Source organism: Telopea speciosissima, chromosome 3 (genome assembly GCF_018873765.1).
Source record: "Telopea speciosissima isolate NSW1024214 ecotype Mountain lineage chromosome 3, Tspe_v1, whole genome shotgun sequence".
NCBI classification, from domain to species: domain Eukaryota; kingdom Viridiplantae; phylum Streptophyta; class Magnoliopsida; order Proteales; family Proteaceae; genus Telopea; species Telopea speciosissima.
The window spans coordinates 67,919,931-67,938,174 of NC_057918.1; the positions used below are offsets into that span (position 1 = coordinate 67,919,931).

General features: G+C 39.6%; 1 protein-coding gene across 2 annotated transcripts in view; it reads right to left on the minus strand.

Moving 5' to 3' along the window:
• The window catches only part of LOC122653813 (protein ILITYHIA), a 169,063-nt gene that overhangs the window by 42,631 nt on the left and 108,188 nt on the right, over positions 1–18,244 (minus strand). For both annotated transcript variants that reach the window (XM_043847758.1, XM_043847757.1), the window contains exons 31-42: positions 15,066–15,188; positions 14,919–14,975; positions 14,728–14,838; positions 14,398–14,589; positions 14,137–14,310; positions 9,785–9,895; positions 9,636–9,705; positions 9,479–9,557; positions 9,275–9,377; positions 9,014–9,184; positions 8,737–8,859; positions 8,534–8,647 (exon numbers count right to left, since the gene is read on the minus strand). In XM_043847758.1, the coding sequence (XP_043703693.1) occupies positions 8,534–8,647; positions 8,737–8,859; positions 9,014–9,184; positions 9,275–9,377; positions 9,479–9,557; positions 9,636–9,705; positions 9,785–9,895; positions 14,137–14,310; positions 14,398–14,589; positions 14,728–14,838; positions 14,919–14,975; positions 15,066–15,188 (1,428 nt within the window). The remainder of the gene's footprint in view (positions 1–8,533; positions 8,648–8,736; positions 8,860–9,013; positions 9,185–9,274; positions 9,378–9,478; positions 9,558–9,635; positions 9,706–9,784; positions 9,896–14,136; positions 14,311–14,397; positions 14,590–14,727; positions 14,839–14,918; positions 14,976–15,065; positions 15,189–18,244) is intronic.

Consider the following 18,244-nt stretch of genomic DNA (forward strand, 5'->3'; position numbering starts at 1 on the left):
GTCCCCTCTTTCTAATCGATTCTTTTACAGCTTTGTGAATCGATTTTTTTCTGGCCATTGTTTCCCTGTGTCTATCAATTTTTTTGTTCAGGATATTACCTGAAATCGATCTCTGTTTGCAGGTTTATCTTCGATTTCTTGCAATCGATATTTTTTTTCTGATCATACTCAACTTCCATGGAATCGATATTTTTTTCTGATCCTGTTTTTATCAGTTATACAAGATTGATTCTTTAGGTTCTTCAATCCACTCTGAGAAGCCTGGTTCAGAGGTATCTTCTGGTTCTTCTGGAGAGGACGGAGGTCACCATTACCCAACTTTTCCCCCTTGTCCTGTTAAACTCAATGGGGGGAATTTATCTGAAGTGGTCCAAGTCAGTCTACCTCTCTATTGGTGCTCGTGGATATTCTGACCATCTCACTGGTAGTAAGCCAAAACCCACTGCTGAAACGGAACAAGCAAAATGGAGTTCCGCCAACTCTCTGGTTATGTCCTTTCTCTTCAACACTATGCAGCCAGAGATTGCTGATGGTTATATGCTCTTGGATACTGCTGCCAAGATCTGGAAAGCAGCTCAGGCTACTTATTCCCAAGTTGGTAACGATGCTCAAGTCTATGAACTACGACAGAAGCTTCATGCGAATAAGCAGTGTGATCGAACCTTATCTCAATATTTCTCTGAGTTGTGATCTCTCTGGCAATCCCTGGACCATTATGATGACTTTAAGTGCCCCACCACCGCTGATGTTATAGAATTTCAGAAATGGAAGGATAAGTTCCGTGTTTATGATTTCTTGGCTGGCCTTAAGGTCGAGTATTACCAGCTCCATTCACAGATTCTCAGCCGTGAACCTTTTCCCACCTTGGAGCAGTCGTACGCCTTAGTACAACTGGAGGATACTCGCCGATCTGCTATGCTTCCGCATTCTGTCCCTTCTGCACCAGAGCGATCAGCAATAAACTTCTGGTCCTGTTGTACAATCTCAGGGAAGTAACCAGAAGTCCACTGATCGCACTACCAAGGCTGATTCACCAGCCCCTGTTGCTCCTTCTGTGGCTTCTGCTGCCCCTTCCATGCCAGATGAGGTCACTATGCTGCTTCGCCACTTTCACCAAATTGGATCAACCTGCCCCTACCAATCCTGCCACGGCTTCCTCCTCTACCTTTTTACCAGGTTCCTCCTCAGGTATATCTTTTGCTAGTTGTGTGTCTGCTGCTCCTAGTACATGGATTATTGACTCTGGAGCCTCAGATCACATGACCGGTAATTCTAGATTTTTTCCTGGTATTCTCCTTGTTTTGGTAAAGGCAAGGCTCGCATTGCAAATGGGTCCTTTTCCTCTGTCTCTGGACAAGGATACGTTCGATGCACTCCTACTTTAACTATGAATAATGTCTTACATGTTCCTGATTTTTCTACCAATGTACTTTTTATTCATCATCTTACCACAGATTTAAATTGTAAAAGTTATTTTTTTTTCTCTTCCTACTGTTTGTTTCAGGATCTGGTAACGGGGGAGACGATTGGCTCTGGTAGGGCTCGTGGTGGTCTCTATTTGCTCGATGAGGATACATCTTCCCAAGCTTATCACACCAAATCTGATGTTTCAGCATCCCTCCTTTGGCATAAGCGTTTGGGTCACCTGCCTGTGGTGACCTTAGTTAAATCTTGTCCTAGTTTATTTTCTGGATGTAGTTCGAAAGATATTTTTTTGTGAAGCTTGTGTTTTAGCCAAGCAAACCTGTATTTCTTATTCTGTTTCTAATAATAAAAGTCCAACTCCTTTTATGTTAATTCACTCGGATGTATGGGGTCCACCTCGATGTACATCAATTTTGGGTTTTCGGTGGTTTGTGTCCTTTATTGATTGTCATACTCAGGTTACTTGGCTCTATCTAATGCGACACAAGAATGAAGTGTTCAACTGTTTTCAGTCCTTTCACAACATGGTCCGGACTCGGTTCAAGACCGACATCCAGATCCTTCGTAGTGACAATGGGAGAGAATATTGTGATGGTCAGTTTCGGGCATACCTTGATTCTCACAGCATTCTCTATCAAACTAGTTGTGTGGATACACCTGCCCAAAATGGTGTGGTTGAACGGAAGAACCGCCACTTGCTAGAGGTGGCTCGCTCAATGCTTTTTGAGATGCATGTGCCGTTGCATTTTTGGGGCAAAGCCGTCCTTACTGCTGCCTATTTGATTAATCGGATGCCCACTCGTGTGCTAAATTTTACTTCACCTCGCCAGGCTCTTCAAGGATCGACAACCTTCATTGTTCCTCCAAAGGTTTTCGGTTGTGTGTCTATGCTAGGATCCATCACCATCCTAGCAAATTGGAGCCAAGGGGACTGAAATGTATCTTTGTCGGGTATTCTCCATCTCAGAAGGGCTATTGGTGCTATTACCCACCTACACGGCGTATGTATGTCACTATGGATGTGGTTTTTAATGAGGCAGCTCCTTACTTCTCTCCAGCATCTCCTCGAGAGGGGCTCTTGGTACTTAGTGATGACATGCCTCGAGGTTCTTCCCTTCCTCATCTATCTCATCCTGTAGTTGTTCCTATTCAGGGGGAGAATTTGGACAGCACTGATGTTGTCCATGGTCGTCAACCAATTGTTCCTTTTGACATTGTCTACAATCGTCGACCTCGTGAGCAGAAAATAGAGCCTACCACAGCTGCACCAACTCTACCTAGTCAACCATCATCCCCTACACCAGATCCAGTTACATCAGGTAATGATCCTTCTGAGCCCATTATTTCAGATCCCAATAATTCAGATTCTCCTTCTCTTGATCCTTCCCTTGACCTTCCCATTGCCCACCGTAAGGGGACTAGAACTTGTAAGTTGTAAGCTACATCCTATCTCCAAGGCTGTCTCGTATGGGTGTCTGTCTCCTTCTTTTCATGCCTTTGTATCGTCTTTGTCTTCTATTTCCATTCCTCAGAATTGGCAGTAGGCTCTTAAAGATCCAAAGTGGAAAGCAGCAATGGTGGAATAAATGGAAGCCTTGAACAAGAACAATACACGGGACTTGGTGAGTCTTCCTCCCCAAAAGAAGACTATCAATTGTAAATGGGTGTTCGTTGTTAAGCAGAAGGGAGATGGATCCGTAGATCGTTACAAGGCTCGGTTGGTGGCTAGAGGATTTACACAGACCTATGGTCTGGATTATCAGGAGACCTTTGCACCGGTGGCAAAAATGAACACCATTCAGGTCATTCTCTCATGTGCCGTCAATCTTGGCTGGACATTGCAACAACAAGATGTCAAGAATGCCTTTTTACATGGGGAGCTTGCAGAAGAGGTGTATCTTGACATTCCTCCTGGGTTTTCTAGTGAAGCAAGTGTTGGCAAGGTGTGCAAACTCAAGCGTGCTTTATATGGACTAAAACAGTCCCCTCGGGCCTGATTTCATAGTGCTATGATCTCATTTAGCTATTCCCAGAGCAACGCTGACCATACTCTCTTTATTAAGCACACTGGGTCAAAGATCGTAGTTTTGATTGTCTATGTCGATGACATAGTGGTAACCGGTGACGACACTTAGGAAATAACACGCCTCAAGGCGTATCTTGGTCGTGAATTTGAGATCAAAGACCTGGGACAGTTGTGATACTTACTGGGCATTGAAGTGGCTTACTCTACCAGGGGCGTATTTCTCTCTCCGCAAAAATACGTCTTGGATATTCTGATTGAGACTGGCATGTTGGGATGCAGACCAGCTGATACACCAGTTGAAGCAAATGTTTGTTTATCTAGTCAAATAGGTGAACCTGTGGACAAAGGACAGTACCAACGTCTGGTGGGAAAATTGATCTATTTATCCCACACACGACCTGATATCACCTTCGTTGTTAGAATGGTCAATCAGTTTAAGCATGACCCATACTCCTCTCATTGGGAAGCTGTCATTCGGATACTCAGATACTTGAAGGCAGCTCCAGGTAAAGGAGTCCTTTTCTCGCCTCATTCTCATCTTCAAATTGAGGCCTTTACTAATTCAGATTGGGCAAGTTCTCCTAACGACAGACTGTCCATATCTGGGTATTGTACATTGGTTGGAGGAAACTTGGTCACATGGCGCAGCAAGAAGCAGGCTGTGGTTGCCCGATCAAGTGCTGAAGCCGAATTTCGTGCCATGTCTCATGGCATCTGCAAGCTGATGCGGATTAAGGGCCTATTACAGGATTTGGCTATTGCTGTACCTTTGCCTATGATGTTATATTGTGACAACAAGTCAGCCATTAGCATTGCCCATAACCCTGTTTAGCATGATCGCATAAAGCATATGGAGATTGACAGGTACTTTATCAAAGAAAAGTTAGAGGGACTAATTAGTACTCCCATTGTAAAATCTAAAGAACAGTTAGCTGATGTGTTTACAAAGGGGTTAAGTAGTAAAATTTTCTGTCCTCTAGTGTGCAAGTTGGGCATGCATGATATCTATGCTCCAACTTGAGGGGGAGTATTGTAATTTGGGTTTAAAGGGTAGAATTGTCCACAGGGGTATTTCTGTCCTGTAACCTTTCTAGATTGTTCCACTCATTATAAATAAAGATCGTCTGTGTCTCATATGACACAAGTCCTATTTTCCCAAATCATCATAGATCTTTTGTAGAAACGACAACACTACTTGAAAACAGTTAGGCAAATCAACAATAGCACAATAAAAAATAAAAAAAATTATGGCATTTTGAATGAAAACATGCATTCTGTGATCTTATGGGGATCAAATCAACTAGAACCAAGGAAAATTGGTTTGAACATACAACACCGATCAATCAACTGACATATTGGTTAGCTAATATTCACCAAATTTAAAATCTTAATATGCTATAGAAATGTATTTACTTATTTGATAATAATATTTAATATTATACACATTTAAAAATTTCCAAATAATTCTATCATGCATAAATATTTCAAATCCAATACGTAAGAAAAGTATCGATAAATATATATAATTTTTCAGACTAGATTCACGAATAAAAGTTTTACAAGCACAAACCTGAAAACTAAGTTCAGGACAGTAATTCACTTAAGGCAATGCACAAAAGAAAGAGCTAATTAAAAGCAAAAGTTGCTTAAAAAATATAAGAATAACCCCCTAAAGTTTCTGAAATAACATTGGCCCCTTGCTTTATGAAGCTTCAGCAATAAATTCCCCATTATTGGTTAAGGTTCCGTTTACTTCGCCCTTCAGTAAATGTACCATTAACAGGGTTGTCTAACCAGCCCCGAATCTCCAGGGTTACTGTTTCTAGTAACTAACGTGGTAAAGTGATAGTCGGTGATGATTAAACTTTCGTTTAATTTTCTTTTTCAATGTGTTGCAGGTGAGACATCAGGAATAAGGGAGAAAGGGCATCAAAGCCCATTTAAATTGCACTAATGTGGGATTAAGGCAAATTTCAGTTTCTAAGGTTTATGCTTTGACCAAAGTTTTTGACAGATGTTCAGGTATGACAGGCTAACAGCAGGGTGGGCGAATTGATGCTAAGTTTCAAAAGCTAGAAGAACATTGTGATATTCCAGTAACAATAGTGGGTTAACTGTATATTGTTGAAACAGTGAGAGTGCCATTCTAATTTACCAAAATAGAAAGTCTCCAAGTCCCAAACCAACCCCGTGAGTTGTCAGCAAGGTTTCTGCTTTTCACAAATTTCTTTAATTTAAGAAAGAAACCACACCTTAAAGGAGACTTCTGACACGAAAAAAGAGCCATGAAAGCTGCAAGCAAGTTTGCCAGTTAGGAAAACGGTGGGTGGACTAAAAGAGGGCCCCTTCACTGCCTCTGGTAGAGCAGTTAATAGCGACCACTGCTGGAAAAGTGCCCATCACTGCAGTCATCTTAATCATTTCAAGAAAAGAAAGTATTGCTCATTTTATTTCCAAAATGGAAACATCAATTCAGTGGTATCAGCTCAGAAATTGTTCTGGGGGGGCAATGACTGGGAATTTGTTTGGAAGAAAACTTGCTTTTAGATTCAATAGCAACAATTTTCTAGACAGTAGTCTTTGGATGGCTTCTAACTTTGGATTAAGGACGATGCCAAAGAAAGCGCTTCAGTTAAAAAGTGCTTCAGAAAGGGTGCACTTCCCCTTACAATGCTATGATGTTAGAAATTAAAGTTTATGTTAATAAATACACTGGCAATGTTCTCTCTCTCTCTCTCTTGTATGACACTCACTCACTTTAGGCATAGGGCAGGCACACTTTGGGTATTGATCAGCTAGAAAATAAGGAGGTGAAATGATTAGAATAAAATGCCCTCAGTTAAAAATATAAAAAGGTGAAGCACATGTTTAGTTTAGTAAAGAAAACATTTTCCAGATGAATTGAAGCAATTTTTTTTGCTTTTTTTTCTGATATAAGTAATGGATTGGATTAACTGTCAAATATGAACTTTCATCGTTTAAGTAATGGACCTAATGCATTTGATTCTATTTAAATCAAGTCAAATTGTTTAGGCATTTTCTGAAGGCTAATCGGATTTAAATGAGATATAGAAAAATGCCTAATTTGATACTTAACAGCAAAATCAGGTAGTACTGGATATTAACAGTTAATCAAATTGAATTTCTCATATCAGTTTTTTATTACCCAATGTAAATTGAATTCTGATCCAGGTCACACTATATCAGATAGGCCTATATCCACTTTGAATCTGCACCATCAAATTTCTAATCCATTCAGCCCTCTCAGTGGAAATATCAATGCACTGTTCCTACACTTTCAAACAATTATAAGGTTAATCCTTGTATGGACCACCTGATCTGGATCTGGATTGGGCACGGCTAATCTGAGTTAACTTCAGCCAGGATCAATTATCCAGTCCATCCAATCAAGACCAACTCGGATCAGCATCGTTCAGGACTGATCAGTTCAGGACTGATCAGAATCATCTGATTGTTGATCCTATCCTTTGATCCTTGATCCGTATGCCAATCTTCCCATTTTTCTTTAAGCACCATAGTGTTGGATTTTCCCCATCCACCACTACTCATCAATCAACAGTCTTTTGAAGTGTTCTTCAAACGAGGGTGGAATAGGCAAATATATAGTTAAACTGGAGAACACACTGCGAGACAAGTAGATGGTAGAACTGCGTAACTCATCATAGAAGTGAAAAGGTTATACATTGACCTAGTTAAGACCAATGTTCAAAAAATTTTCAATTTTGACAACGGAGGAAACAAAACCAGGTGTGATACCTAGGTCTTACAAAGTTTCAGTCGAAATTTAGACCATGTTTCGGGTTTCGGTATCATTTTGGTCAAAAAACCTTTGTATAAAATGTATGATTTCGATCAAAATGGTTCGACATTTCGAACCATTTTGCTAGAATAGACAGTTTCAACTCCAACTAGGGAGACTCCCAAGAAAAGCCTTAGTTTTTGTGATTTTTGGCTTTTTACTCTCATATCTTTGTAGTGAACCATATATAACATTTGATAATTATGAAATGGTTTCAAATTTTATGTTTTTTCATTCCTAATGTATAGTTTAGTTGTTTTAATTAAATTACAAGTGTTTTAGTACTAAATTTGTATAGTATAGGATATATATTGGAGAAAGTATACAGCAGCGTATAACGTACACTACCGACCTAGGGTCAGAAACCAAACTGTAATCTTAGGTGTATTTTTTTACAATCTGAGTATTCCACTAAGTTTAGAGAGCCTAAAATAGGGTTTCCCAGAAGTTTCAAGACTTAATTAAGCCATTTGAGACTCAAAACTTGCAGCTGAATCTTACCAGGTTTCGACCGTTTCGCAAAATATTTTGGTTTCAAGCCAAGTCGAAACCCGGTTCAAAACCGAAACTTCACCATGGTGAGGATTGCTCGATGGTGAAAAAATGTACCACATACTACACAGACACGATTCAAGAGGAAACAATCTAGTCTTCAGCAGATAATATCAGTTTGTTAGTTAGACTAACTATAACACATTAAGGTCGCAAGGCCCCGAGGCTGCAGGCATTAACAATGTTGCCAAAACCCCACATGTTGTGTGATCTGATTCCCACCACTTGTGCAAATCTAATGACATTGGATCATCAACTATGCACCGAAAAAGGTCAGAAGCTCAAAATGAGCATGGACACTAAAGGGTTCTAACGAAAAATCATCCCTTTTCCCTAGTGTTGTTACAGACATGCACCTTATGACAACAGTGATAAATGAAACCTGAAAATAAAAAGTCAGACAGTAAACCCCTTCGAGATGGCAAATCATCCTCACAGAATTCCTAACAAGAGCAATATAAGTTTACAACTCATTGTCAATTCAAAAGCCATTATCATATTCCCAGCACAAAGGTCACCCAATTCGGAAAATTGCAACCATTCTAGCAACATTTATTTGCATGTGTTTCCTTAGTGTTTCCATGTTCAAACACCTATTATCATCCAAACCAGAAAGATGCACTTATTTATGCAGTTTGTAATCTATCAAACTAAAACTATATAACAAAGCAGAGGAGATTTAAAGTATAGTTTTTAACTCAAGAACTCACTTGTCTTCTGCCAGTATCAGGATCTTTTAGCCCTCGCGATAATATTGGGATAATCAATGGAAGGACTCGTTCACCAAGCTTCCGGACAAGCTCACCCAGTGCTCGTCCAGCAACCTTATAAAAGCAAGGAAAGCAATATTAATAGTTATTGATAACTCATATTAATACTAAGATATCACTATAACGAAATAGACAAAGAGAACCTGCCGCCTTTCTGAAGATGAAGATGCAAGAGAAGTAATGAGGGTACTCATCAAAACTGGCATTATCTCTTTAAGAGTCTTAGGAGTATTTGCTACTATAGTCTTCCATACATGCAAGGCAGCCTGCCAGATAAATTGAAGTGGATAAATTAGGAGCAGTAACATGAATTCATAAGAAGATACTTCAATGGCATGAACTCAAAAAATAATTGTAGACGACCAGGCAAAGTACTTAGTTGGTAATTAATATTCCAAATACTAAAGATATGTGCCTTACCTGCCGCACGGATATGCTGACATCAGTCCGAACCATATAAACAGCAGCTAGGACTTCATTACGCTTATCCCTTCCAAGAACCTCAATTATAGCACGACCATGTGCCTCCGTACTTGAACCTTCATCATCACTGCCACCCTCAAGTATTGCCTTTCCAGAAGTTCCAGCAACCTGCATGAAACAAAAATGCAGCATAATCTACTCAAGAACCAGAAATAAATTGAAAAGTAGAACATCAGTAAGATCGTTAACAGCGTCTACCTTGAATAGGAGATCACCCAAAAGTTCAACAGAACTTTGTCTAATACGCCAGTTATCATTAAAAATACCATCCTCCACAACCGGAAGAAGAAGAGGTAAAGACCTGAAAAAGGAATAACAAAGATAGGCAGGGAAGCATTAGTGAACAATATAAGTGGATGCAAGCAGAAATTCTTCATAAAATGGGTGTTCTAGTGCACAAACGTTGTAGCGTAATGCTCCACCAAAACATGTCCAGCACTGAGTGCCGCATCACGTACAGATTCGTTCTCATCAGCAAGACCTGTAAGAATATAAGCTTAGATGTAAAGCATATCACATCTGGGTGCCTCATTTCCAACAATGAAGAAGGTAGACTTACCATCTAAAATAGCAGGTAGTACTTGCTGCAGATAATTCTGGAATATGACACCCAATGACCTTGGGAAATACTACACACAAATGCATATCACAAGGTAAGAAAACTACAAACTAGAGCATACTATACCATAATAAATTACAAATGTTCACCTTGAAAAGTGTTAAATAGCCATCACGGACAGATGCTTTTTGATGGGAGCAGTTCCTGATGATATCAGGAAGTAGGTGCTCAAAATACTCCTTACCAAGGGCAGCTAGAACCTGAAACCAGAAACATTTCAGAAATCAGAAAAGTATCAGAGAATTGGGAAAAAATAAGTCTGGCAAACCAAATAAATAAATATCTATATATATATATATATCAATTACAACTTGGTTCTAGCTTTGAACAAAAAATAAGCATATAGTGGGACATAGGAATTTGACTATCATAATCAGTTAAGAATTAATAGCAACACCCCCCATTTCCAAAATCTGATTGCATGTATGAGCATCATCAACATTTAGAATTAATAGCAACACCCCCACCCCCCCCCCCCACCCCCAAAAAAAAAAGATCTAAGGTAAAAACTTCGGTTTGACAGTAGTTACTGCAATTCAGGGTTCTATAAAAAATCTAGAGCCAAAAAACTGCAAACAGTCCAGAATCGAAGTTGAATAGATAGAACTATTATTGGACCAGAATTGATCACCGGTAAGAGAATTGAGATATATCGCAGTAGAGAAAGATCAGATCTAAGATTCTAGAAACAAGAACTATAGTTGTACCAGGATCGATGTAGAATTAATAGGACAGAGCAGGGACAAATATTGAATGAAACAGAACTAGAATAAGGGATGATTACCAAATTTAGAAATCTGAAAATTGAACCAGAAGCAGGGGTTCCACTAGGTGTGGAATCAAGAGAAATAAGGAGGAAGAGGAGGGTAAGATCACACTTGATAATAGCAGATCGGAATAAAATTTGGATACCAACTTCAACAGCTCCAACACTTACAAGATTTTTCAATCCTATTATTTAAATTATCTCCAATTGATGGGAGTAAATATACATACATATATATAAGGGTGTACCCAGTGCACAAGGCTCCCACCAATGGAGTTCTGGGGAGGGTCATAATGTAAGCAGACTTACCCCTGCTTCGTGCTTCACGGAGAGGCTGTTTCCTGAAACTCGAACCCGTGACCACTTGGTCACAATGGAGCAACCTTACGGTTGCACTAAGGTCCACCCTCATATATATATATATATATATATATATATATGGTAATCTTCCATGGCACGATATGGAGTGAAATGAATTACTTCACTGTTACATTTTTGCCCATATCTTTTATTATGTTATTCAATATATCAAAGGTAGACAGATAATTTCACAAACTAAAAGAACTGTACCGATCGCTATGCTCCCCCTCTCCCCTCCCCCGACCGTCTGTATCTCCCTCCCATTATAACAATCATTCCCATCAGCTGGCCCATTCTAGCAGAATCTTTAAAGATGGACCTCCAACTCCCGTTCTCTTGACATGATTTGGAAAGCCATCTTCTTTGATGTTAGCTCTAGACTTCATTTGGTCCCCAATGGTCTGCTTATTGATTAATGATTCCCCAAGGAACAGGCATATTGTTGTCTCCTAGGATTTACCGATTTCTCTTTTTCAGCCTCCTGCCCCTCCTCTATAGGGCTTCAGGCTTTGTATAGCTTCCCAAAAAAAAATGTAACCAGCAAACCCAGATGAGCACAGAGACTTTGGAACCTTTTTTAGTTTTTACTCCAATTCCAGCACAGGCACAAGGGATGTCTCTGGCAGCGCACATTCAAACAGTGATCCTTCATCATTGAGTTGATTGAGCAGTTAACACTAAGAAATCGCCAAGCTCGTACCCTCTTCATTGCCATATTTCAAGAATTCCAACATGGAGCGAACTCTGGTTGCCCAGCATTCACTTGGCACCCGCTAACAACCACCGACACCACCACCCCCACCTCTCCTCTCTGATTTTCCTCATAAACTCACACTCTCTCTCCAACACCCCCCCCCCCCAGTCCCTAATGACCTGCTTTGCCTAACGAACCCTGCAACCACACAAGCCCCGGTTACACATTCGACTAGGCGATTACTCATCTAATTAGCATACTGGGAGCAGCCTTCTTGCCTACCACCAAAGAGGGGCATGCCTTCTTTGATATAAACGGGAAACAGGGCAGTCAATTAGTACTCAGCCCCATCACCACCTCATACTTCGACGCTACCTGTTAAAGGGGATGGGCAAATTCAGAGGATACGTATCCCTAAAAATAACTACCTGAATAGCGTGGACGGAGGAGGGCGAGGTCAGGAGTAAGGATTTGCAGGGGGGTGGGGTCAGGGGAAAGGGTGTTGCAACTTCCTCATTTTTCTTCTTTACGAACTTCAGAACCTGGGCTTAAATGATTGCAATGGAAACGGTGGTTGAGTTCAATGCCATTGCTTCCGCATCTTCCTCTTTGCTTTTAGAAACCCAGAAGGCTCACTTGATGATGGAAGAAGAAGAAGATATGGAGGCTTAAAAGGTGCAAGAAAACCCTGATTCAAGGGGTTGCAGCAATTACCAAAGCAGAGAGAGAGATTGGAGATGTCGATCTATCTGTGTACATAAACCATGGACAATGTAGCTTCTGGAGGGGGAAACAGAGGGAAAGGGGGCAGCGGCTACACAGAAAAAGCATGGGAGACAGGGAGAGTGACGAGGGAGGGAAAGAGGGAAATGGGGAGTTTTCCCTACAAGATTCTATTAGGGGTGAATTTACAAATTCTACCCTTTCATTTCAACTAATCAAAATAATTGAAGAGGATAAATAAAAATGTAGTGAAATGTGTGTGTGTGTGTGTAGTTTCCTAAACTAACTCATGAAAGGACTACTAATTACTCTCTTATAATGACTTAAAGTAAATAGACTAAAAAGCTATGAAGTATCCTAATTTAACTTAACACTTAACTAATACCACGTACAAACAACCCCCGCCCCTCTCCAATTTATGGGCTTTTAAATTAGGCACATTATAATGAAACCCAAGAAACCTGAAGGCCTAAACTATAACATAACTACCCAAAGCTTGTTTTCAACCCATTAGATTGCCACCAGCCCCTTGTGAACCTCCCAAGCTTGTGCCTAGGCCTCCATATGGGTTGATATTGATCCAATCAGTCGAATGCAACTATATCGGTTCTCCCGGTGTCAAGAAAAACTCTTCCTCAAATTTTATAGTGTTGTCGCACAACAACCACTTGATTGGCACCATTGAACACTTGCTTTGACCTGATGGCAATTCAGTGCATCTCCTAGAAATCCCATAACATGATCCCAACTCCACAATTTGGTGGAGGAAGAATAAATTTGACGTCTGCAATCTCTTTGAAAACAAAGTAAAATCGAGTATCTTCAATTTGAATAACTGCCTCCTTCCCTACAATAAACAATAACTAATAAACAGAAACCACAACTAATAACCAAAGACATAACTAACATCGAGTAACTTTAACAACTACACAAAATAATCTTAACAATTTCTGTTTTGGGCCTGGACGAAATGGGTCCGAAATGCAAATTTCGAACCTTGACAGAATAGTTCAGCAACTGTGTTGGCAGTTAAGATCTACTTCTAAAAAATCGTTTAGGCTGAGAAAAATGGACGATAATTTATTCGCTGGAACAGTACAGTATTAAATGGAGAATAAGATTCAACTTCAGATGCAGTTCAGGACTTCAGGTCTTAATGGTCCAGCAAGCAAAGAATGGTGGTTTATAAGAGAAACCTATAAGATCCTTGATGTGTTCCAGACTTCCAACAGCCTGTGAAGGTATCCACTGACCCAGCATAGCCAAGAGAGAGAGAGAGAAGGTATATCATTAAGCATAAGGAAATTTAAAATACAAACTACTGCTTCAGTCATCTGATATGTATGCAAGAATCTATGTCGTACATTTCTCACTCATCAAGATGTCCACTACTGAATGCCTACCAATGCAACAAGGACACACCATACCGGTGGTGGACCCTAACCTATCAATGATATGTCCAAACTGGCACCTGTTGTTAAATCATATAGACTCATTTAGTAGACACTACAGAGATTTTACATTCAGAACAAGCAAATGCATCATAATCATGTGAGACTTCTGGAAAACAAGTGTTACCAAAGGTTTTTTCCCTTGCGAATATTCAGTAGAAATCGGATGCATGGTGAATAAAAGATTTCACAGGAGCAATGAAATGAAGGAATACATTTCCCAGCCTTTTAGCTAGCTGAGATCAAAGTGAAAGCATCAATTCGAAGAGAATTGTCCCTTACCCAACAGTTTGGATTATCAAAATAACAACCATGACCTTTGAAATCATCCCAACACAATAGCAATTGCTTTCATTCTTTTCAATCAAATAACTGAAATTTCTACAAAAACTAAGAAGAAAGAAGTTAAAGCAACAATGGTTTTTGGGTTGTGGGAGGGGGACTAACCTCACTCAATCCTTGGGCAGCCCCAAAGCGTTCAACATTGCTATTATCAGATTTAAGTGTATCTAATAACCATGGAACAAGATCTGGGAAATTTTCTTCTCCCATTCCTTTAATAAGAGATCCCAGAGCCCTGGCTGCAACTGACCTAACCTCAGGAATCGGATCCACAAGAACCTGTTTCAACAGGAATCCAACATATCCACACCCATGAAAAATAACTTCACAACAATAACAGTCAGAATAGAAAATTCCCAAATGTACCTTTTTGACTTCTGGAAGAAGTAATCCTATGTAAGGGATCATGTCCTTAGGCTCAGTAACTAATGAGCACATATTTCCAGCTATCTGGGCAGCTTTCTTTTTTGTCTCAGCACTCCTCTCCCTTAATCCTCGATGGATTATAGGTACCAATAATGCCAATGAAGGAGCATCAATAGAATTAACAAAAGTAGTCTGCAACCACCAAAAAACATCATGAGTAAATAAAGAAATGGGAACCTACTCTTCTTTACCACTAATAAAATTGCTATTGATCAATGAATAATAATAATAAGATGTAAGAAGTCATAGATACATGTATCATAATCTTACTTGAAGAAGAATATCAAGAGAATGTTTCGTATAGTCATTGGGATCCATAAGAGCCATCAAAAGCGTTGGAACAAGAGATGAGATCTCTGGATTCTTTATCACACTCCCAACCTAAGAAAGAGAAAAGCAGAGCACCCTTAAGCAAAGACTAGATAATAAACAAAAACCACATAATATTACGGAAAGATCACCTGCTGAAGGGCCATTTGCCCAGCTGACTGGACTTTGGGATGTGTATCTGTCAAAACCTGATAGAAAATGTAGTAATTTCCTTAGCAATGATAACTGAAATGTTTTTCAAAAGAAAACCGAAATCCTGTAAAAGAATGGCAATAAACCTCTGTAAGTTTGGGCACAATCTTAGGCAGACACTGAGATAGCTGTTGAGGAGCACAATAGGCCATAGCACCAAGTAGTTGAACACTACTTTGCTTTGTTCGCCAAGCTTTATCTTCTAGGCCCTGAGCAAAGAACAAATAATGTATTAGTCAAAGAAAAACTTCTAACATAGGTAGTGTGTCAGCTGATTGTTGCATAAGTTAATTTCTGATTGTGGACTACTTTATATAGTGCTAAAAGATTCAATTGCTTAAGAAATTCTATTGATGGAATTGAACATTTTGTTCTGAACTGATTGAGTTTGTTTGAGGTATCATTTGGCTGAACAGACTTAAGGTTAAGATTGGGGAAAATCATTGGGCCCAAAATGTATTGGCTGTTACACTTTCCTGTATCAATATTTTCATTACTCAATCAAAAAGCATACAGTATGTAACTTTAGTAACAATGGGATGAAAATGGGCTGGTCAAAATTGATGATTAGGAGAAACCGCAAACTAAAAATTTTAGGTACCTAGGTCCAATCATAAATAAAAGGAGAAATAGAGGATGATATTGTATAAAGAATTAGAATAGGGTGAGTGAAGTGGAGGGGTGCGTTAGGATTGTTATGTGATAAACGTATCAAAGAAAGTTTTATAGGACAGTTATGCGACCATCAATGATGTATGGATCAGAATGTTGGACAGTGAAAAAACCACATAAAAACAAACTTAGCATAGCTGAAATGAGGATACTGAGATGGATGAGTAATAAAACCAGAGAAGATAAAATAAGCAATAAACAAATTAGAGCTAATTTAAGAGCAGCTCCGATACATTATAAGTTGCAAAAAGTTGTTTGAGGTGGCATGGACATGTGCAACAGAGGCCATTGAAAGCTCCAACACGGAGGGGTGATTTGATTCAGATTGAAAGAACTAAAAGAGCTAGGGGCAAGCCTAAAATGACTCTAGAGAAGTGGTAAAGAGAAGTGTTACAACTGGCTTATCCCAAAAGCTTGAGCTTGTTAGAATACATATGTATTGGTTGAGGGTCCATGGATGTTCATGGGCCTCCATACCGTGGAGTTGTTTCATGGTATCAGAGCTTCCTTGACAACCTGGGTTAATCTTCTATTCGTGTTTTGAAGGTCTCCATGGTTAATCCTCTACCACAAGACTGGTAAGTCCCACATTCTCCCTTCACCTCAGATGATTGCACGCCCTTCTAAGGTCATTCTAGTTAATGGCTCAGTAACATTTTACTCCACCTGCTGTGTTTTTCAAGATCTCCAAGCAAGGAAGATGATTGGTGGAGGATGTGAGAAGGATGTTCTCTACTATTTTGATGACTCCACTACTATGGTTGTGTCTGTTACCTCTCCACTTCATTGGCATTACTGGTTGGGACATCTTTCTCTTTCCAAACCTCAACAAATGGTTCCCAGTTGCAAGAAGATTTCTCATTTGGAATATGAAGCCTGTGAGCTTGGGAAGCATCACTGTATTTCATTCCCATCTCGTGATGTTCCTCATAGTTCTTCCTTGCTTTCTTTAGTTCACTCGGATGTGTGGAGTCCATCTCATGTTAAAAGTCCGTTAGGGTTTGCTTATTTTGTTACCTTTATTAATGAGCGCACTCGTATAACATGATTATATATTTGTTAAAGGATCATACTGAATATTTGTCCATTTTTAAGCAGTTTTATTCAGAAGTTAAACCTAAGTTTGGTGTGTCAATTAATATTTTCCAATCAGATAATGCTTTAGAATATACTCAATGTGACATATCTGATTTTTCGCTTTGCGTATGGTATGATACACCAAACTGTTTGCTCTTATACTCCTCAACAGAATGGTGTTGCTGAATGGAAAAGCCGCCACCTGCTTAAGGCTGCCCATTCCTTAATGTTTCGCATGCATGTTCCCAAATATTTGTGGAGTGATGTCATTCTGACTGCTTGCTATTTAATTAACCGTATGTCATCCATTGTTCCCAATAAATAATTTCCATTCTCTATTGTCATTCCTGATGTTACTCTATTCAGTTTACCTCCACAGGTGTTTGGTTGTGTTTGCTTTGTTCACAACCTTTGCCCAGGACTTGATAAATTATCCCTACGTGCTACCAACTGTATATTTCTAGGTAATGCTCATAATCAGAAAGGTTACAAATGCTATGATCCCATTAACAGTCACTATTTTATCAGTGCTAATGTTACCATCTTTGAATGTACACCATAATTTTTTGATGAAAGCCATCATATTGATGACAATGTCCTCAACCTCTTCCGGCTCTTCCGGCACTTGTTCCATTTACTGATTCTTCATCTGATAGTGCTCTAACTAAGCATTTGCAGGTCTACTGGTGCCGTCCCAAGTCCACTTCTACGGTCCAAGCTACTGATCCTTTGCAAGTTGCAACCGCCTTCTACTTCATCAAACACCTTAACTTGGGATCTTCCATCTCTTGACTTACCTATTTCTCTTTGAAAAGGTATTCATTCTTGTACCCAAAAGTCTCAAATATCTTACCTTGTATCTCAATTTATTGTATCTTATTTACGACCTTTACTATGTAACTTTGCTCTGTGTTTGTCTATTGTGTCTGTACCTACTTAGTATCAGGGAGCCTTATTGCACCCTGGATTTAAAAGTGCTATGGATGTTGATATGGATGCTCTATTGGATCGGCGGACTTGGACTCTTACTGAGTTACCTCTCGGGAAGAAGATTGTGAAGTGTCACTGGGTGTACACAGTTAAATATCGTCCTGATAATTCCGTCCACCATCTCAAAGCTCGGTTGGTTGCCAAAGGCTTTACTCAGACTTACGGAATTGCTTATTTTTAGACCTTCTCACCAGTCGCACGGCTTAACTTTGTGCGAGTTCTAATCTCCTTAGTCGTACATATTGACTAGCCTCTATTTCAGCTTGATATAAAAAATGCATTTCTCTATGGTGATCTTGATGAAGAGGTTTATATGGACCAACCTCCAGGGTATGTTGTGTAGGGGTAGAATGCATCAAAGGTTTTTCGTCTTCACAAGGCTATATACGGGTTGAAACAATCTCTACGTGCCTGATTTGATAAATTCAAAAAAGTTATTGGTGGATATGGGTTTTCTAAGAGTTTCTCTAATCACTCTATGTTCAAGGTTGAGATCCTTGTTGTGAAGCAGCAGCCTTGTGTTGTC